Genomic DNA, 22,826 nt, shown 5'->3' with positions numbered 1-22,826 from the left:
GTGTGATGTAGGATAATCTCCTAAAGTGTCTTTGCAACATATATTTCATAATGAGATTAATTTCTGATTTGAGAAGTGAGTATCTCCTATACTATTATTACTATACATGTACCATCTAATATTAATTTGTAAAATTATTTTTCCCTATTTAGTGTGTGCTAAGTTCTGGGTTGCAAGTGGTACAAGGATACTGACAAGAATTAGGTAGAAATTGGGAATCGACAATAAAATAATAATAACAGCTATTGTTAACTTTTATTAAGTGCTTCATGTGTGCTGGTCATTTTTCTAAGTATTTTATACATGTTATCTCATTCAGTTATGTAATAATCTTGTGAGGTAGGTACTGTTTCTATCCCCACATTACAAATAAGCCCACACCAAGGCAGAGGCACTGAGTACATACGAGTTGACAAATTACTGTGGCAAGACAAGAGTCTAATAAAAGCCTCAGGACAAGTACAAGCAACCTGTTGGGGGAGCCGGGATGAGGAAGGGGATCCCTTCTCCAGTGATGGAAAGCAAACTGTGTGGGGTTTTGGTATCTAGGATAAAGTGATGACATTCCTGGTATAGGGAACAGAGTGAATAAAGTCATGTGGTACAGGAGGCACGAAGGACAGTAGGGCCAACATTTGTGCAATTAAGGAATATAGTGTGAAGCAAGGCAGGAAAAGCAGCTCAAGTTCCCTTAGTGAAGGAGCCTGCAGGCTGTGCAAAGCCCTTTGGATTTTTAGTCTGTAAGAAATTGGTAAGCATTTTCTTCCCATTTCTTTTTCTTTTTTAAAATTGTGACTAGGAACTCATGATAGCAATGCTCTGCTTTAGTAGAAGACTAGGGTGGATTGGAGGCAAGAACTGCTTAAATCAAGGCAAAGAGCCCTTTCTGAAATGATTAAGATGATGCTGTTGCAATTAGTGGAAATAAGGAATAGAAGACATGGAGTGTGAATGAGGGTTTGAGTGATTTAGTTTCAGACGTGTTGTGGTGAGGAGTCCTTGTGCCATTTAGAAGGAAGTGATCAACATTCATGTGCCCTGGGATTTAGGAAGGAAAGTTGTGAGCAATCATTTGACACCAGAGGAGTAGCTGAATCTACAAAATTGGTGAATTTGTAAAGAGGAAGGACTGGGAAAAAGTCATTTGCCACTATTTGTATTTTTTGTAAATTGTTTTTTAGTCTCTATAACTGTTATTAGTTCTGTACTGAACACACATGATTTTCCTGATGTTGTTACCATTTCTCCCATATTTATCATCACTGAGAGACAAACCACCTACAGCAGCAGTTTTTCATTTCTAAGAGGATTTAATTTATAGTTATTTCTCTTAGCACTTTTCTATGTCATCCCCAACCCTATGACATTAGTTTGTGTTCACATCTGACACAGAACAGATATGCAAGGCATCAGCAGCAGCACTAACTGCTAATGTTTTCAGGGCATTTTTCAGCTTTTGAAGGACATTTAATGTCCTTAGACTGGATGTAATTGAGGTGTCAGTATTTTATTATTTCTTTTTTGTGAAAACAAAAACACAGAGAGGTAAAGGTCCTTGCCTGGTGACTCAGGTGCTAAATAGAAGAACTGAGATTTGAATACGGGATCTTTGACTTTAAATCATGCACTCATTTTCTGCCACGTTGCTGATGCCTCACTGTGCCGGAGAGAAGGAAAATAATGACAACTTTGATGTCAGCACATCTGTTTTGCTTATTATTCTTCTCATATGGCTTATTAACCTATCCGAATAATCATTTCTACTTAACAGATTACAAAGGCTGACTTAGAACAGCGCCATCCTCAGCTCGATTATGTTTTTACGTTGGCACAGAATTTGAAAAATAAAGCTTCCAGTTCCGATGTGAGAACAGCAATTACAGAAAAATGTAAGTTTTTTTTTAAAAAAGTTATGTATCATCATCCACTTTCCCTGCAAATGGTGACACACACACACACACACACACACACACAAACACACATTTTCAAAGATTATTCAACTTAGAGTAATAGTGTTTAATATTTGTTACTCTTTATTTATACAGAAATGTAGCTTTCCCTTGTTTTTATCTTTTGTGAACATTGTTACAATGACCTTATGAAGCCCTTAATTATTAAGATCACGACTCTTAAGTAATTACTTACACGTTGGGTTTTCTTCTCTTAACTTAGGCTTTCTTTTAGAGGAATAAAAAAAAGTCAGAGAAACTCACAAGAATGCAAATCCTTTCTCTCATTATACTGTATTGTCTAAAATCAGGTCTTACTATGTCTTCTAACTCAACCCAAAATTCAGTCCACAAATATTTATTGAACAACTACTATGTGCTTATGTGACTGACATTAATTTGGGGATACTTTAGTTAAAAATGAGAGAAAACAACAACAAAAAATAAACATACAAAACAATAGCAAACAAAGATCCTTGCTTGGGGTTTGCATTCTAGCTCAGAAGCATCTAGCTTCTACAAACCCTTCTTAGTGGAAATGTACTACCAATAGCAAACGAGAAGTCTAAATTCTCAAGAGTGACATCTAGGGATTGTCACAATCTGCTGCCACTACCCCTTCTCTCACTTCAGCCCTCAGCCCAGCCTGTAGTTATGCTGTTATTCTTTAAAATATCCTGACATTTCCTAGTCTTCTTACCTTTATTCACATTATTTTTCTTTTCTCTTGGCCTTTTCTTCCCAGGTGAAATTCTACGCAGCAGCTAAAATGTCACCCCCTTTGTGATGTCTTTCCCTCCTCTTCTGGTCCCTGGTGAATGTTAATTTCTATTTTTAGTTCCTTCTATGGCCTTCCCCCCCATAGCTTTATTATAGATCTCACAACTACTTTAATTCTCTCTCCCTTCCATAGATTGTGAATATCCATCTTTCTGCCCTTGGGCCTTTCACAGTTCCCAATACAAATTAACTACCTAATAAATGCTTGTGGCAAAATATAAACTGAAAGGATAAAGCCTAATCTTTCTCAAGGGAAGGAAGTCAGCTACTCTTCCTGTAAAAAGTATGTTTTGATTTCAAAAAAATTCCTTGTAGCAACAAGGGTATTATAGGAGATACATTAGAAAAGAACTTTTAGTGTCTGAAAGTGTTGGCTTATTTTTACTAAATACATCATTTTCCTTCTTTTCTCTTTTTGTGAATGGATGGATTGTGCCTATTATGGAACTTTGGAGTGAGCCAGTTTCCCTCACATCACAGGGGAGCTCCTCTGCTCTAGTCATGCCAAACTATCAACAAAACCATTTCCAGTTTGCTTTTTCTATCATCTTGATTTTTTTTTTTTCATCACCTCTCTTTTTGTCCAGAACTTCTTTCAGGTGTTTGTTTGTTTGTGTATTCATTTTTACAAGACTTTCTTTCTCCTAAATATCCTCCCTTTCCTATTTAATGTACACACTCTATTTTCTCTCTCTATATAAATATTTCTGTGTATGTAGACGTTCTATAGCCTTCATCACTCCTCATTATATGAAAAACTCTTCTCAGCGGGAATGTCCTGCTACCAATAGTAACCTGGTTTTAGGGCTTAACACACAATGAATGGGACAATTTACTTATTTTTTATGACAAACCTGTGATATTTACTCTTGCTTGATGTCTTTGGTTTCATTTGTTTAATGTTAAAGGATTCTATTAGTAATAGAATTGGTCATAAGTACTTTATGTAACTTTTTAACTGACAGAACATTATGATAGATTTGTCCTCTCTTAAGTTTAAATCTTAAGCAATTTATTTAAACAGCTATGACATCATAAAACAGATTGTCTCATTGAGCAAGTTTTAAAGAATGATGTCATGTAAGTATAACTTAAGGCCTTCTGAACAACCTTAAGTTGATAGCTTATTTTTTTTTGCTCGTTTGTTTTTGAGATGGAGTTTCACTCTTGTTGCCCTGGCCGGAGTACAATGGTGCAATCTTGGCTTACTGCAACCTCTGCCTCCCGGGTTCAAGCAGTTCTCCTGCCTCAGCCTCCCAGGTAGCTGGGATTACAGGCACCCACCACCACGCCCAGCTAATTTTGAATGTTTGGTAGAAACAGGGTTTCACCATGTTGGTCAGGCTGGTCTTGAACTTCTGACCTCAGGTGATCCACCTGCCTCGGCCTCCCAAAATGCTAGGATTACAGGCGTGAGCCACCGCACCCAGCCAGTTGATAGCTTTTTTTTTTTTTTTTTTTTTGAGGAGAAGTCTCGCTCTGCCACCCGGACTGGAGTGCAGTGGCCGGATCTCAGCTCACTGCAAGCTCCGCCTCCCGGGTTTACGCCATTCTCCTGCCTCAGCCTCCCGTGTAGCTGGGACTACAGGCGCCTGCCACCTGGCCTGGCTAGTTTGTTTTTTTTTAGTAGAGACGGGGTTTCACCGTGTTAGCCAGGATGGTCTGGATCTCCTGACCTCGTGATCCACCCGTCTCGGCCTCCCAAAGTGCTGGAATTACAGGCTTGAGCCACCGCGCCCGGCCTCAGTTGATAGCTTTTATGTTTTACTATAACCATATATTATCCCAAGAACTTTGCCAAAGTGTTCCATGATAACTCAGCTGGAATGGTTTGTTTTAGTTACATTCCTCGTGGGCCTGGTATTTAACTATAGCCTTTCTTTTTGTCTGATAATCAAAGCATCTTCCAGCAGTGTGGTTTTAACATTCTACCTACTTATTATCAGCAGGCTCTTGCAGATATTCTAAGTTATTGTTTATTAGTACCTCAGTTCAAGATTACGAACTAACTCTGAAGTGATTAATACAAAATTTAAGGCTGGGTGCAGCACTTAAAAAAGATTTAAGACCTCCCAGCACTTTGGGAGGCCGAGGCGGGCAGATCAGGAGGTCAGGAAATCGCAACCATCCTGTAACACCGCGAAACCCCGCCTCTACTAAAAATACAAAAAATTAGCCGGGCCTGGTGGCAGATGCATGTAGTCCCAGCTACTCGGGAGGCTGAGGCAGGAGAATGACGTGAACCCGGGAGATGGAGGCGGAGCTTGCAGTGAGCCCAGATCGTATTGCCGCACTCCAGCCTGGGCGACAGAGCGAGAAACCGTCTCAAAACCAATATATATAAACAAAAATAAAAAAATAAAAATTTAAGTTTCCAACTGGGCGCAGTGGCTCATGCCTGTATTCCCAGCACTTTGGGAGGCCGAAGCAGACAGGTCAGGAGTTTGAGACCTGGCCAACGTGATGAAGCCCGGTCTCTACTAAAAATACAAAATTAGCCAGGTGTGATGGCACACAACTGTAATCCCAGCTACTTGGGAGGCTGAGGCAGGAGAAGCACTTGTACCCGGGGGCGGAGGATGCAGCAAGGCAAAAGCTGAGATCGTGCCACTGCACTCCAGCCTAGGCGACGGATCGAGATTCTCGCTCAAAAAAAAAAAAAAAAAAAAAAAAAACCTTAGATCTCTCTGTCTTTAAAACTATGTTAAAAATAGAGAAAGGAGAAGAGAGGAAGCTACAAGAGAAATAGAGAGAGAAGGTGATAATGAGTAAAAGGACTAGAAATAAGCAACAATAAAAGAGGAAGGACAAGAACCAGTGTGGAATTTTTATGATGAAGAGCAGCTGGGTGCATGGTACATGAGTGTCTTTTACTTTTAGTGTTTCTCTTGAACTTGAACATATAAAATTCCTTTTAGAAAATTTTCCTGCTACAGTAAAATAAATGCAAAAATATTCTTACACAGTTCATTTTCTTCTAAAATCAAGACTGCCTGAGAAAAATCTCCTTTGAGGGTAACAAGTGACTGTCTGTCTTAAAGTTCTATCATGAAGTACTGTTAAACCCTACCTTCATCAAACCAGGTCTATAAATACAACTATAAATACAAAATTAAATAGAAAATTATTTTCTTTATAATGTTTTGGCAGTATCTGTTTATAATAGTAGATATTTTCTTGTGAGTTGTTTTAGAGCACTTAAAATAGCGTTCAAGATTTTTTTTCTCAAGCGTGGTTTCAGAAATATGTCAATTGTATAGGATGGCAGATGTGTATTAAAATTCCTTTAAAATGTGTTTATCAGCTCGCCTTCTTTTTTCTGTTCATAGACTTATTTGTGATACATTTGATATCTGGTATTTTTTCTTTCTCCTGAGAGTTACATGTTGGAATTTTTTTTTCTTTTATAATGCTACCCTCAGTGGAAAGGGTCAAGAACCAGTGGGATGGCACTCAGCATGGTGTTGAGCTAAGACAGCAGCAGCTTGAGGACATGATTATTGACAGTCTTCAGTGGGATGACCATAGGGAGGAGACTGAAGAACTGATGAGAAAATACGAGGCTCGACTCTATATTCTTCAGCAAGCCCGACGGGATCCACTCACCAAACAAATTTCTGATAACCAAGTAAGACTCATCAGATATTTTTTGACAGTATTATTTTGTTGGATACACTTTTGTTTTTCTATTGTTCACTGTAATTCTCAACAATAGGACCCTGTCATGATTTTTCCTAAGTTCTTAGAGTACATATCGAAATTTATTGAAGAATTTGATCTGGAAAATTTTTCTGAAAAATTTCTGGAGGCATAACAAGTAAGAATGTGCGTGACTTTTTGCAAGTGAAACACACCCTCAAATCAGCATCTAGAAAGAGAACATTTTCAAGATTCTAGGAAGCCTCTTTTGCTCCCTTCCCTTCTGTATTAGTCTGTTCTCACATTGCTATAAATAACTACCTGAGGCTGGGTAATTTATGAAGAAAGGAGATTTAATTGACTCACAGTTCATTTGAGGGATAATGTAGTGAAGCATGACCGGGAGGCACCAGGAAACTTAAAATAATGGCGGAAGGCAAAGAAGAAGCAGGCACCTTCTTTACAAGGCAGCAAGACAGAGAGAGAAAGATAGAAAGGAGAAGTGCCACAGATTTTATTTATTTGTTGGAGACATCGTCTCACTTTGTTGCTGAGGCTGGAATGCAGTGGTAGGATCTCAGCTCATTGCAAGCTCCACCTCTGGGTTCAAGCGATTGTTGCCTCAGCCTCCCAAGTAGCTGGGATGACAGGCATGTACCACCACACCCAGCTAATTTTTGTATTTTTTGTAGAGACGGGGTTCTGCCATGTTGCCCAGGCTTATCTGCAACTCCTGAGCTCAAGTAGTCTGCTCACCTCGGCCTCCCAAGTGTCACACACTTTTAAACCATCCGATCTTGTGAGAACTCACTATCACAAGAACAGCATGGGGGAAATTCATCCCCATGATCCAGTCACCTCCCACCAGGCTCCTCCATCAATTGAACATGAGATTTGAGTGGGGACACAAATCCAAACCATATTACTTACTTACCCTGAAAGTTATTTTTATTAATAAAATGTTCCAAGACTTTCATTTGAGGGCTACTGTAGTGAACAAATCAGATAAGTTTAGTTTCCTTTAATGTCTTTTTAACCAAACGGTTTTTATTAATTTCATAATAGCAAGCATCTTTTTTGTCATCAGGTTAGTTATAGAGTTGATAATATTGAACTACTATGGTAATTTTAAAAGTGCTTTTAAGATTCTCTGTATAAAATTATAAAATATTCTTGAATTGGAGGTTTTGGTTGTGAGGTTATAGTTTGGTATAACATTTATTTGCCTTTCAGCTAGCCTAAGATAGAAGTATATATCTGTGAAGAATTTAAGAGAGTATATGTAGAAAACAATCGAAAATGTGGAAGTATGTTTTTATTCTCCACAAATGCAGACTTTACTTGGTTACAGTTTTAAAAGCAGGTGGCCAGTTATACGTGTTTCTGGATCATTCTCTGTGTTTGTGATACTGCTGATTGTTTCCACCAAGAGATTCCTAAGTCGTAGTGAAGCCCCTGGCCCCTTAACTAGAGGAATACAATTAAAATGATGTCAGTGTTTCAGTTATCATATTAGAAGATTATTTTCTAATCAGCAGTGTGGTTCTTTTCTTCTGAAACCTTAGGCTGATTTAAAATCTTCCCAATTGCTACAAAAAGCATTATATTAAAAGTTTCAGTTGTCATTTAGATTTCTTGGTGAGTACCTTGATCCAGAGACTCTCAGAGGCTGAAAAACTATATCAAAGAACCAATGCCAGTGGACAAATTCAGCATCAGTTTGGCTATTCAAGTAAACTCTCAGTAAACCTTGCTTGGCAGCTTGATCCATTCAAGTGGTTCTTTGTAAACACACCTTGTGATCCAGGGGCAAGAGATAGAAGATGTCCATGTTGTTGATCCTTCACGTTTCTCCAGGCATGTATGCAGAAACTCTGTCTGTATTCAGTCCTTTGTGACACATGTCCGGGTAAGGATCAGAGGTACAACAGAAGGAATGAAAAAGACAAATGGTTTGAGGAAGGAAAATATCTCAAAAAGAAAAAGATAATAATCTTGTAATATTGTCATCTATGTACCTGATCACTTTCTTAGATAGTCAGTTTCTTTTCACTTAGTTTCTTTTCACTTCTCCTAATTTTGGTTTCTGCTTACATATAAGAAAGGATTTGCCCCCAGTCTGTTTTCATCTCGTGATATCTGTATCTAAAGCATGTCAAAATCTGCTGGGAGTACTATTGTTTTGATGATACTAATTACTGAGTGACCAAGTCTAACAAACAGACCTGCACTTGCACCTCAGATACTGCTTCAAGAACTGGGTCCTGGAGATGGTATCGTCATGGCATTTGATAACATCCTGCAGAAACTCCTGGAGGAATATGGAAGTGATGACACAAGGAATGTGAAAGAAACCACAGAGTACTTAAAAACGTCATGGATCAATCTCAAACAAAGGTAACTCTAAGTCCCTGGCAGATGAATGTATATTGTCAAGTTGAGAATTTGATTGCTTTGGCTTTGTCACGGAAACCTGGCCAAACATGTGGCTACTGCAAGTACATTTTATGTTTTTTTGTTTTTATATTGTGATGTGCTGAGTTAGTATTATCATACTTAGTTCAGAATGTGTGTTTACACAATACGTATTTGAATTTTTACAATGGAGTTTTTTTTTTTTTAAATCAGCCTAAACCTTGCCAATGATTACGTGCTCTGATTATCTTATACTCTTGGTATTATTTGGAATACACTTTGTAGTACACTGAATGTAAGGAGTGCAGGTGTTTACAGATGCATCAGGGTAATAGTATCCCTAAAGGTAATTGTAATAGTGTGCTATTTGGGTGGGGCATCCTAAGTTGAGGACCAGACACACATGGATCCAACACTAAACCCCTGAAATAATCTATGTGCATTTAGGGTTTTAGTTAATTTACTATCTTTTTTCCCATTACTTTGTCTAGTTAGAGTATTTGGAACAGCCCAAAATAGAATATGTGTTTACAAGAGAATTTTCTGTCACTTGAACACCTAGAATTTGAGAAACTATAAACAGTGATTAGCATCTCTTTAAGATTGCATATTTGTATTCATCACTAGTAAAAAAAGATATTTACATCATGCATATAGTACTGGGAATGCTTGTGTCTAAGTGAAATTACGTGCATCGTTATCTGTTAAAATGCAAGTGTCTTATAACCAGTTTGGTATCAAAACACATCTATTTTGCCGTGAATACAATGGGTATGAGAGCACTTTATATTCCTGATATATTCCTGATAATAAACTATGACTAAGCATTTAATAACATTTTGACATGGAGAAGTTTTATACATTTCCAGAATGTTATTTTTAGTTACAATCTCTGAAGCTCTGAAAACTCGAAGAAGAGAGTTGTGAGGGCAGAATGTGAGGTTGAATGTGTTGTTAGATATACCTAGGATACTGGAGAAAATAAGACTGGGTTAGCAAAGGCAAAACTTCGCAAGTGGTTAAAGCAGAGTGAGTATAATATTGGTCTTTCTAACATTTTACTACAACTTTTCTCTTTTATTATAATAGGTTATTTGGATGTAGTAAAGATGTCATAACTCACGCGGGGAAGAAGGTGAATTAAAAACAGCTTTAACCTCAAGAGATATAGTCCTTAAATATACTTTATCTTTGTGTTTCCAAAAGTTCCATGTGCAAGAGTTAGGACTTGTTTTCCTTGTAATTTAACAAAAAACTGATCCCTTAGGAATGTGTGGCCTGGTTTATTTGGCACCTCCAATTCTTTTTTTTTTTTTTTGTTTCTACTTTGTAAATATTTTAAGACGGCCTACAGCAGTAGTTGGATTAGATGGAAGAGGCAATTAAAAATGAATTATATTGCAAGACGATTTTTCATTTATCATAGCTAAGACAATCACAATGTTCCAGTTTCTTTGTAGTTACAAGTGGTTGCCTTATTGTTTTTCTCTGCATTTGGTGGTGGGGGAAATAAGTAATTATATTAATATTTAGACATGATTTAGATATATTGTTATCTATAAAGCAGGGAAAACAGAGCAAAACTGGCTCATAGGATCCCTTCACGAATGACAACTAGGGCTTCTATATGTAAAGAGAGTTTTCTCTTTTAAATACAGTGATATTTAAATTTTTAACTATTTTAGATGGACATCTTTGTAGAATATATAAATCTTTCTTTGCCTTCTTAAAGCTTGTGAATGTATATTTAACTTTCTTTTTTTTTAATTCTTGGTATTATTGTTGCAAAGATAGAATTAAAGAACTTTGATGGATATAAGTGACCTTAGAGTGCTTCTGAACCAGTATTTCTCAACCTTTCTTTACATTATTGCTTCCCTAAGGAGCCTTTGTAGACTCATCTCCCCCATGAAATTTTAATACCATGATATACTGTGTACTGTATGGATGTGCTTTATATATAAAAAGAGTACATTTTTTCACCCTCCCCCTGAAAAGAAATAACCATTTATTACCTCTGCTGAGAATACATGGTCTAATCTAATGTTCTTAGACTCAGAGAAGTTAAGTGGCATGTTCAAAGTCATGCAACACAGTCAGGATGATATTTTTCTATGCTAAATGGTAATACTCTTCATGCTCTGAGTTCTGAAGAATTGGCAGTGAATTTATTCAGGCTGCTATACTTTGTGAGATTTGGGGCTTTGTCTTGTGCATATGAATTTTGAGTATCATCTCAATGTCAGGCACTGTACTAAGCTCTTCACACACATCATTTCGTTTAATCTTCACAACCACCGCAGGAGAGAGGTAGCGTTTTCATCAGTCCTGTGTTGATGAATAAATTGAAGTACAGAGAAATTAAGGAATCACTCAAGACCACACAGCTTATAATGGCAGAGCTGGGATTGGAATTCAAGCTCGACTGGCAAGTCAGGCTCTTATCATCTCTAAAAACAGTTTCATTTTTCTTCTTTCAATCAGACTGTCAGCCTTTGCTGACATTCTTGGTGATTGCTTTGTGTACCTGCCTCTCAGTTCTGTCTATAATTCTGCTTACTGATTCTTATCTGTGTTGAGTTTAGAAGCCATATCAGATGAAAGATATGGGCCTTTTTTATGCATAATGTAATGCACTCCAGTACATGGCCATCACACCCTGTCTAATGGCTGCTGAGAGGCCTTTTTTACCATGGCTGCCCTCTTATCTTCCAGCCTATTCTGTATATACATCATTGTCAGCCAAATTCTGGAGGGGTGAAGGGTTGTTATACTTACACATGGAATACTGTGCAGCATAATGTGTGTAGTTCAATATCATCTTGCAAAGGAAATGTTTTGTATGAATTGCAGTTAGCCTAAATAATTTGGCTGTTCACAATTTTAAGTCCACAATCCCTTATCTACAATGCCAAAATCTAAAAACAGCTTTGATAACAGAAAGCTTTGAATTGCCATGCGGGTATTTATTAAAGTCTTTATTTATTCTGGTTAGTGTGAATGGCCTTGTTCCTTGCTGCAGAAATATTAATGTGTTTGATTGCTTCCCCAGACCCTGTTCAGGGGTAGTAGTTAATATAGTTACTTTCATAATATTAGTATTCTAATGTTCAAAAAAATCTTAATTCTGAAACACAACTGAATCCTGATTTTTTGGATTCTTTGTACAATAGGCCTGTCTCTAATGTTTCTAACTAATCTATATATCCTGACCACTACTTTTTTTACTTATAACTTTTTTTTTCATTTCATCTCTTAATGCTGATTAACACATTTTCTAGTGCCTGTTGAGATAGTGATTGTTGAAATGTGTTTATAGCACAGTCAGTGTTGATGCCTGATTTGGGTCTGAAATGCTATTTTAGCTGTATATATGTTGGTACTCCAGGGCCCAAATAACATTCTATAACACACACACACACGTATTCACACATGTATAACTATGTGTGTATAGATGTGTTTGCACATGCATGTATATACAGGTATGTGTATATATATGCACACCCATGTATATGCACACATAGTTATCTACACTGAAGTATTGTAGAGGAAATGAGACAGCATAGTTCTGTGCTATAAATAATTCCTTAGAAATCACTAATTACTCTGTCTTTTTCTCCTTGTCCTTAACCCATGAAGTCACCTTTTACCTTGCCTATGTCAAGGTATTTCTAGGTTGATACAGGTAAAACAGAAAGCACAGAATGTAAGGTATATGGGGCAATCCTTGGTTAAAAGCCATCTTATGCACTTGCCTTTTATGCTAACTTGTAGGAAGTTATTTCAACTCATTGAAATTTCCTTGATTTCCATTTCCTTGATCTAAAGTGGAGAACATGTCTAATATGTAGGATTATTGTGATATCAAAAATTATGTGTAAAAGTTCTTGGTAGGTAGTCTACACTTAAGAAAAAGTTGCCCAAACTGTCATCATCTGCTCTTTCATATGCCTTTCTGATAAATCCACTGCTTTTAATCACATGCACCATACTTTCTGTGGTTAAATTAGCAGGTTGAGTCAGTTGTTTGTTCATAGTCATTTCAAACTCTTTCTACTTTAATTAATGATAAAATACTTGATTGTCTGCTTTTCTGAGTGCAGTATAGATATTCTAAAACTTTGTTAACAGATGAAATTTCTTAAAAAATGTAGTTTCCTTGGTTTGCAGAATTATCACAGTTGCTGAATTTACCTTGCAATTAAGTATTTTCTGCGAAAGCAAAAATCCAACCATCCTGGGAAGAAGAGGTACAGAATTTAAAAAGACACATTTTTTTTTAAAGTTTTTCATTTTATTTTATTTTATTTTTTATGTTCTAGGATACATGTGCAGGACATGCAGGTTTATGACATAGGTAAATGTGTGCTATGGTGGTTTGCTGCATCTATCAACCTATTACCTAGGTAGTAAGTCCAGCATTCATTAGCTATATATCCTGATGCTCTCCCTTCTCCTGCCCGCTCCGTACGGGCCCTAGTGTGTGTTGTTCCCCTCCCTGGGTCCATGTGTTCTCATTGTTCAGCTCACATTTATAAGTGAGAACATGTGGTGTTTGGTTTTCTGTTCCTGCATTAGTTTGCTGAGGATAACGGCTTCCAGTTCCATCTATGTCCCAGCAAAGGACATGATCTCATTCCTTTTTATGGCTGCATAATATTCCATGGTATGTAGGTACCACATTTTCTTTATCCAGTCCATCATTGATAGGTATTTGGGTTGATTCCATGTCTTAGCTATTGTGAACAGTGCTGCAGTGAACACACACGTACATGTGTCTTTATGATAGAATGATTTATATTCCTGTGGGTATATACCCAGTAATAGGATTGGTGGGTTGAATGGTAGTTCTGTTGTTAGGTCTTTGAGGAATGCCACACTGTCTTCCACAACAGTTGAATGAATTAACATTCTCACCAACAGCATAAAAGCCTTCCTATTTCTCCACAGCTTCACGAGCATCTGTTGTTTCTTGACTTTTTAATAATTACCATTCTGACTAGCATGAAATGGTATCCCATTGTGGTTTTGATTTACATTTCTGTAATGCTCAGTGGTGTTGAGCTTTTTTTCATATGTTTGGTCCCATAAATGTCCTCTTTTGAGAAGTGTCTGTTCATAAGACACAATTATTTAATGTGGGAGGCACAAATACAGATTTATCCAGTAAGATAATTTTATTTTCTTCTTTTGAAATGGTATTGTCTTTCTCATTAATGTTTATTAGTTAATAATGGCCAGCTAGATGTGTGGAATGTATATAGTTTTCAAAAGGTTATTTAAAAATTGTGTATACTAAAGACTGATTTTGTAACTATTCTGAAAACAGGTTAAGTTTCAAAAATTTAATTTTGATTGATTTTCCAATTAATTTTGTTGTATATTTGGAAGCTTCTATTATATGTGTTATTACTTTTTCAGTAATGATGTTTATTGTCCCTATAGATTAATAAAAATGAAGCTTTTTTCAGCAATTATTCTTTGTCCAATTTGGTCAGTTCTTTTTAACAGTCATCAATAGAAGATACTCATATTGGGATTGTTTCTTAAGGCCTGATAACAGCCAGGCTCAACCTTCAAGCTCTTAAAACGAATGCTGTAGCAGCTGTCATTCCCGAATGAATGGGCTTAGGTGAAAAGTACAGGTAGCCTTATCCTCCTAGCATGTCCAAAAATATGAGGTTCGGAGATTTGGGTCAGTCAACTTGATTTATCCTCTCAGAAGCTTACTTCTTTCCCTGAAAATCACCTTTATTTTTCAACTTGTTTATTTTCTCTGCTAGCATTTGATTTTTAGTTTTCCCTTCCAAGTTGGGTATAAAGCTGGCCAAAAAGAGAAGTATAAAAATTATAGTCTTCTATATTTTCCTCTTCTGTTATGTTGTTTTAATATCTCAAGTATCATTTTATTACTTTTTTTAACACAATCGCCAACAATGTCTTTGTGATAAATGCCTATGAATGTTAATGTTTTCATTTTGTAAATATCAAACTCAAGCATGCAGATATTTTCTCAGCACATTTAGCTCCATATCAAACAAACTAAAGAGCCAATGCCCACAGAAACAATGCCCACAGTCTTTGTTTTTGTTTTCATTTATTTGTTTTTCCATTAATTGATTAATCAACTAGTTAAACAGGTATTTATTTAGCTTCCTATTTGCCAAGCTCTATGACCAGCCCTAAAGATTCAACCATAAATACACCTCGTTCCTGCTCCCAGGAAGCTTACATTGCTTAGGGGGAGCCTTGCAATGTACATAAGTGGTAAATAAGAACATAATACATAATTATAGGAGATTGTTTTGGAGGCAAGAGAAATTAAAGAGGTACTATGTAAGAGAGGAGCTTAACTGAGGCAAATTTAGAAAGCATAACTTGGTGGCATTTGAACTGGTTCTGAAGGCTAAGAAGGAACCATCTGAAGAAAATTACAGAGTGAACAGCAAATATAAAAGTCATGAGGCAGGAAAGAGATAGCATGTGGTTGCAATATAATGAATATGATGGGAAGAGCTTGAGATGCGGTAGGAGAGGAAGGCAGAGGCCAGATCATGGTGAACTTTGTAAGACATGGTATATTAGTCCATTTTCATACTGTCATAAAGAACTGCCTGAGACTGGGTAATTTATAAAGGAAAGTGTTTTAATTGACTTACAGTTCAGCATGGCTGGGGAGACCTCAGGAAACTTACAATCATGGCAGAAGGTGAAGGGGAAAGCAAGGCACCTTCTTCACAAGGCAGTAGGAAGAGAATTGCTGAGTGTAGGGGGAAGAGCCCCTTATAAAACTGTCAGATCTTGTGAAAACTCACTCATTATCACTAGAACAACATGGGGGAAACCATCCCCATGATCCAGTTATGTCCACCTGGTCTCTCCCTTGACACATGGGATATAGGGGTTATAATTCAAGGTGAGATTTGGGTGTGGGTACAAAACCTAATCATATCACATGGGAAGGAGTTTGGATATTAAAAGTACAATAGAAATGTATTGGAATTGTTAAGGAAGGGAGTGACACTGTCTGATGTGTATATATTAAAATTTAATCTCTCTGCATCTTATGTGGAGAATAGGTTGCTAGTGGGTATAGTAGAATAATTGGGAAGACCAGAAAGGAAGTGATGGCTGTGGTCCAGCTGGGACATGGTGGTCCCCGTGGCTATTATATGCCATCAATGATGTAAAGAAGATGGTAGATTTGTGATATGCTATGGAAGTAGAAAAGACATCTTTGTGGATTAGATATATGCCTTAAGGGCTTGGAAACAATCCAAGATGGAATTTTGTAAAAGGATGAGCGGTGGTACAATTCACTGAATTGGGAAAGGATGCGGGAGTTTTGGAAGAACAAAAATTGTAAGTCGGGTTATGGTAAGTTTGAGATGCCTGTTAGATATCTAAGTATATAGGTTAAATAGGCAATTACGTATATATATCTGGAACTCAGATGTTCTAGACCTCAGATATGAACTGAGAGTTCTCAGCATTCACATTGGAGGTTGAACATGTGGGACTGGATGAGATCACCAGGGAGGGAGTGAAGATGAAGACGAGAAGGGCATGCCTGACTGAGTCCGTAAGGCCTAGGGTTTGGTGATTGAGCAAAAAAGGAGAAAAGAGCAAAAGGGTCTCAGAAAAAAGTTCCAATGAAGTGGAAAAAAAAATTGCAGATTTGTCACGTTCAGAAATAGAGGTAGGAGAATATCTCTTAGAGGAAATGGAGATAGGGGAATGTTTCTAAGAAAGAATGATCTACTGGGTTGAATTGGGCTGAATCATCAAATAAGATGACACAGTACACGATTTTGGGAATTCCACAGCTTGGACATTCCTGGTGATTTTTGAAAGAGCAATTTGGGGAAAGTAATGCGGCCGGAAGCTAGAGAGTGAGATGAAGGTGAAGAAGTAGAAACAGTTTGTGGAAACAACTTTAGAGAAGTTGGTGTGAAGAGGGACAGAGAGATTTGGGTAGTACTTAGTGTGGGGACTGTAGGGTAAAGAGAGTTGATTGACTTTTCTGTTAAAATGGATTATAGTAAATCATGTTTGTGTGCTTATGAGAATGACCCACTAGATGAGAGACTGGTGATCAAACACAGATGGGACAAAGGAAGGAGGACAAGAAGGCTTTGAGAAGATAAGAAAGTGAGATTTAGAGAACTGGGTTTGGTAAGAACTGGAATGCACCTTTCATTATGATCAGAAAAGGCAACGAGAAGATGAGTTTAGATGTAGGTGAACTAGACCATTAGTGGTGGAAGACGAAAGGTTCTTCATGCAAGAACTGAGCTTTATGATCCATCAAGCACGTTGTTAGTGAGGTTGGAGGTGAGACTAAGAGAAGTTGGAAGAGAGAGGATTGGGTGTAAGATCAGATCTTTGTGAGTGGGATGGAGAGTTTCTTAGGGCAAATTTATAGTATTTCTGGGCAGTAATGAGTGCCTATTTGCGGTTCATATTATTAAATGTAAGGAAAGGTAGCCCTGTTGAACTGCTCTTTATAGGATTCATCTGCCCAATGAGGCAATGAAGAAGAATGCAGATGGAAGTGGGAGAAAGATGGAGCAGGGAAGAGTAAGATCTTTGGAAATGAGAGGAGAACAAGATTGCCTCTGGTCCATAATGGTGTCTCACGTGTCCCTTTCTCTGGGTGGTGCCATCCCTCACTAGAGCTGTGGCTTGGCAAACAGATCTTGAATTGGATTTCAAACTTCACTTCCTCATTGAGGCAGTGGTCAACCTTTATAAATATATACAGTGCCCCTGAACCTGAAACTGAGTATAGGAACATAGGGGATACATGTGTTGTACTTTCCACAGCAGGATTTTGCCTGGAAGATGGGTAAACAATAACCTGGAGGTAGCAGTGCGGAGCAGGGACAACCCTTATTCCAACTCCTCAGACTGAGGCATAAAGGATCTGAGAGAAAAAGGAAAAAAATTCATGAAAAGTTTGCAGGGGACCCCATGCAGTGGCTGATGTCTGTAATCCAACACTTTGGGAGTCCAAGGCAGGTGGATCACTTGAGTCCAGGAAGTTCCAAACTAGCCTGGGCAATATGGCAAAACCTCATCTCTACAAAAAATACAAAAATTAGCTGGGCGTGGTGACACATGCCTGTGGTCCCAGCTACTAGGGAGGCTTAGGTGGTAGGTTCAATTGAACCTAGGAGGTGGAGGTTGCAGTGACCTGTGATCATGCCACTGCACTCCAGCCTTGGTGACAGAGCTAGACTCTGGAAAAAACAAAAAGTTTGCAGGAGAAATAATGGCCCTAAGGAAACTGGTTTCAGTGAAGACAAAAAGGGATTGGTTCGAGGAGATGGAAGGTAACAGTGGAGTCTGCTGATCCTAGAAGAGGAGCTCTAGAGCATGGTGGAAGAAGGGTTGGGGGAGTGTATTGGCGCAGACTGGGGAAGGTATTGGAGTTACGGTTCAATACTGGTTGACTAATAAAGACCAAATATCTGGTAGTGACTTAACTAAAGAGGAAATAGGATGTGGTGAGGGAATTCCTCTCAAGGAAATGACTCTGTGGTCTTGACTATTTATTTCCTGACAACCACAGCCCCAGGAGAGATGCTCCTTTGGATTCACAGGGCTGTGGGCAAGGATCATGGGGTAACTGCAGGGGGTTGTGGTGGGGCTGTTAATGGGGGTTAGCAGCTTAAAACGGGGTCTCCTTGAGTCCCATGCAGTGAATTTTCAAATATGATGACAATCTATCCTCTACATAACCAGGATTGGTCACTAAAAGACTATAGATCTTTGGAAATACGTGCAGTGCCTGATTCTTCATTTCAACTGCATTTTTCCCATAGCATGCTTTAATGTTAATTTCCCAGGTGAGAATTATTTGAAAGAACAAAATTCCCTTATGAAGGTGCTCATTGAAAAGTTTAAAGAATTGTTTCATATTAAGTTTTCTACCTGCCACTCAAACTACTGATGCTACTGTTTTTCATTCTAAAAGAGATAAATGTATTTAAATCTTATACTAATGTAAAGGTCACCTTTTGAGCACACCAAAATTTGGCAACACACATCGATGGTTTTCCTAAGATGATCTTTTCATTAAACTTAAAAAGAGAGACATACCTACTCACGTTCAAATACTCTTTTGACGAATTATAAGCAAATGCATAATTGATTAAATGATGTATCTTGTAGCTTAAAATATCAAGTGTTACTTAACATCTTTAAAATAACATTTTAAAAAGGCAAGTATATCATGTTTTATTATGTTACAAAATGACTATAGGCTATAGGGTATCATAGCTGCTTTTATTACAAAAATATCTTTAAAAAGCTAAGAGTTTATATTTTAAAAAATATCCTACTTCCCTTTAATGTAAACTATTATAAATCTGTCACCCATGGATATCCTTAAATCTTTTATGGGAAGCTAATTATATTTTTAGTTGGTATCATTTCTTGCAGTAAAGACTTTTATAGTCTGTTACTTCTTCTGTTTGAAGTAAAAAAAAAGTATTTCTGCTAATGTTACCCTTCTAAACTTCAAGTGTTGTATCTTTAGATTTTTTTGCCTATGTACTTTGTGATTTGTATATTTAACAAAAGATTTAAAAATTTTTCTTTACCTTTATCTTCTAGCCACAATTTCCTAAGCTTAAAACCATTTCTTTTCCTTTAACAGTATTCCTTCCGTTGTATTATCTCGTTACTTTTCTCAATATGTCCTCTAGCTGTGTTCTGATCTTTCTTGAGACGTAACAGTCAGAACTGCCAAATATAAAACCTACATCGAGAATCATAAATGAATGCAAGTTCAGTGCTGGATGTGATCTTAGAACTCTTCCATGTTAATGCTTCCCAACCTTTTTTGCGATCGGCACACTACTCATCTATTCCCGTCAGTCACGTTTCATTTACATGCAGCGATTCTTAATGAAGCTGAATTTGAAACTAGGGATGTAGGTGAGAGTGGAGGAACGTTTCTAGTAGGTTTTGTAATTCCTGTAACGGATTATGTAGTTTTAAAAGGATCTCTGGATATTTTGAAATGGGTCATTTGCTGATCTAGTACAAGCCCCTTATTTTAAGGATGAAAAAAATAAATTGGAGATTTGAAATGATTTACCCCAAGCCATACAGCTACTAAATGTAGAGGTGATAGAATTAGGTCATTGTCTACTGACAGCAGTGTACAAATGGCATTAAAGGTAGTAGATTAGCCTGTGTAATAAAGTATGAATACATGTTCCTGAGACTCTAATTTCAGTGATTTTATTGACTTATGATATTATAATAAATCATGTGAAATTCCTTGAAAAATAGATAAAAAATCTTGTAATATTGAGTATACCATACTGTAGCCTAGGATCTAATTTTTAAAAGTAAGAAAAAATAAACTGGAGGTGGAGGAAACAACTGAGCTATAGTCTATTAGAAATTTTTATAAATTATATTAATTTCAAAAATCAGAATATAAAATAACATGTATAAACTATGATTTTAAATTTAAACATGTATATTCATTATAATAATATGAAGTCAATTTGAACTGCTGTAAGTAGGGTTTGACTTTTAGTATGGTCATTATGTTTAGTAGTTAAAATTAAGTTTATGATAAAAATTTGATACCAGCTATGTAGGCGTTAAAAAAATTCCAGGACACTTATCATTAAATTTCACATTTGCATTCAATAAGCAAAAATAATTTCCTAGTATTTCACCAAATTCATACATGAGGTTAGGGAAAATATTTATTGAGTATTCACTGTATCTTGATACATTTATGTGTGTATACCTCATTTTCTCCTGAAAATATTGCTGCAATATGGAGATGTTATTCCTATTGCTGTATAAGTTTATTCAATAAATACTTGTTGAGTTGCTACTGTATGTAGGTCCTGGTCCAACCTATGCCGGGTGCATTGACAAACAACAGCTTTAAACAGGCAAGAAGGTATTTGCTTACCGTCATGATCAGAGATACAATGAGGAAGGCAGAAAAGTGGCCCCCAAAGAGATTATTCTGAATTTTCTGGGTGAGCCCCATTTCATCCCAGGAGTCCTTGAAAGTGGAGGAGGTGGGCTGGGCCTGGTGGCTCATGCCTGTAATCCCAGCACTTTGGGAGGCCGAGGTGGGCGGATCACGAGGTCAGGAGATCGAGACCATCCTGGCTAACACAGTGAAACCCCGTCTCTACTAAAAATAAAAAAATAAATAAATAAATAAAATTAGCTGGGCATGGTGGCAGGTGCCTGTAGTCCCAGCTAATCGGGAGGCTGAGGCAGGAAAATGACGTGAACCCTGGAGGCAGAGCTTGCAGTGAGCGGAGATTGTGCCACTGCATTCTAGCCTGGGCGACAGAGTGAAACTCTGTGTCAAAAAAAAAAAAAAAAAAAAAATATGGAGGAGGCGGCAGAAGAGTGGTTCAGAGAGATGTGATGTGAGGACTTCACCTGCTGTTGCTGGATTTGAAGGTGGAGGAAGTGGCTACGAGTCAAGGAATGTGGCAACCTCTAGAAGTTGGAAAAGAAGAGAAACCGAATTCACCCCTAGACCCTCCAAAAATAAATGCAGCCCTGCTGATAACCTGATTTTAGTTTAATGGAGACCCATGTTGATCACTAGCCTACAAAAGTGTAAGACAATAAACTTGTGTTGCTTTATACCACAAAGTTTGTGGTTATTTATGATAGCAGCGATGAAACACCAACAGCCATGGTAGGGGAAACTATGGGATGGCTTGGGGAAGGTACCATGGTTTTGGAAAGTGTTTGCACCCAGGTCTGGAGGGTCAGTAGAAGTTAACCAGGTGGGATGGGGAAAATTAGTGGAGGGTGGAGGAGAGGAGCAGGAGGATATTTAAGGTAAAAAAAGTAAAATGTAGAGTTCTGGATGTGACAGAGGCAATGACCTCTCAGAGGATTAATAATTGGTTCATTTTTGTAGATAAATAACATATGAAGTGTGAAGTGGGGAGATGCCTCCTGGGGAGGTGAGCCAGAGTCAGATCATGGAAAACCTGTGTATCAGGCAGAGTTTAGGGATGATGAAGACAATCCTTGCCCACGCACTTGTGGCTAGTGAGTGATGGAGCTTTGTCTACCTTAATCAAAATCCATATTTTTTTACTTATATAACCAACAAAGTAGACATCTCTTCCAGAACAACTAAAATTTGTTTTTCTGAATGGAAAGTATCTTACAAAGTGAATATTCTTAAAGTAGTATCTCTTTTCCCACTGATGATCAGTAATTTGTCAATAGGTGTTCTAGCTTCTGGATTGAGAATGTTCCACTGGTGACCAAAGTGTGCTGCTGGAATTACTCTACCCAGTGGAATACTGTCTGAGGCCAAGTGCTCATGGTCTTCTTAGCTCACTTTTCCTTTGAAGCATAACCTTAGGTTGCCCACCTCCCCTCCTAGCCTGGTTCTTTATACTTTCTAGGTATCTAAGTATCTCTTATATAAAGAGAATCCTCTGCCTTTACCCTTAGGGTTCTTAGACATTTGCATCCTCTTCCCTAGTTTGGACATTCTCAGGGTTTAATAGAATTATTCTGTAATGATCTCTTTTTACATTAGCTGTTGCCATATAACCTATTGTGTGCATATGAATATTCTTAAATAATAAAACAGAATTCTGATTATGGGAAATGAAGGTGTTTGACCTTAGTAAATTTTTTTAATGACTAAATGTTATATATTGAATGTTCTTAAAGGAGAATCACCTGTTTGTAGTGGATTGATTGCACATGTGCACTCCTCTAATCTTTGTTTTCTAGTGCCTTTTTTAGCACAGCCTTCATTTGGCTATTCTTAATGTTTTTTCTGTTGATGTTTTAAAAATAGAAAATACAGACAGGGTTTGGGGAACGATAAAACGTCAGCACCAACAACCACTGAAATTCTAGTGAGTAACTTCTAAATTTTAAAAATTAAAAAAGTATTCACCTATGATTACAAAAACAAAAAACAAAAAAACAAAAAAAAACAAAAAAACCCCGGCCGGGCCCGGTGGCTCAAGCCTGTAATCCCAGCACTTTGGGAGGCCGAGATGGGCG

General features: G+C 37.5%; 1 protein-coding gene across 1 annotated transcript in view; it reads left to right on the top strand.

Annotated features, from left to right (window-relative positions):
• UTRN (utrophin) overlaps window positions 1–22,826 on the top strand; it is a 608,259-nt gene that overhangs the window by 277,911 nt on the left and 307,522 nt on the right. The window contains exons 48-50 of the mRNA XM_011962010.1: window positions 1,772–1,889; window positions 6,152–6,357; window positions 8,611–8,765. Of these exons, the coding sequence (XP_011817400.1) occupies window positions 1,772–1,889; window positions 6,152–6,357; window positions 8,611–8,765 (479 nt within the window). The remainder of the gene's footprint in view (window positions 1–1,771; window positions 1,890–6,151; window positions 6,358–8,610; window positions 8,766–22,826) is intronic.

This window comes from Colobus angolensis, unplaced genomic scaffold (genome assembly GCF_000951035.1).
Source record: "Colobus angolensis palliatus isolate OR3802 unplaced genomic scaffold, Cang.pa_1.0 Scaffold58, whole genome shotgun sequence".
Taxonomy (NCBI): domain Eukaryota; kingdom Metazoa; phylum Chordata; class Mammalia; order Primates; family Cercopithecidae; genus Colobus; species Colobus angolensis.
The sequence above is the reverse complement of the archived record's forward strand: the minus strand, read 5'-3'. Positions and strand labels throughout refer to the sequence as shown.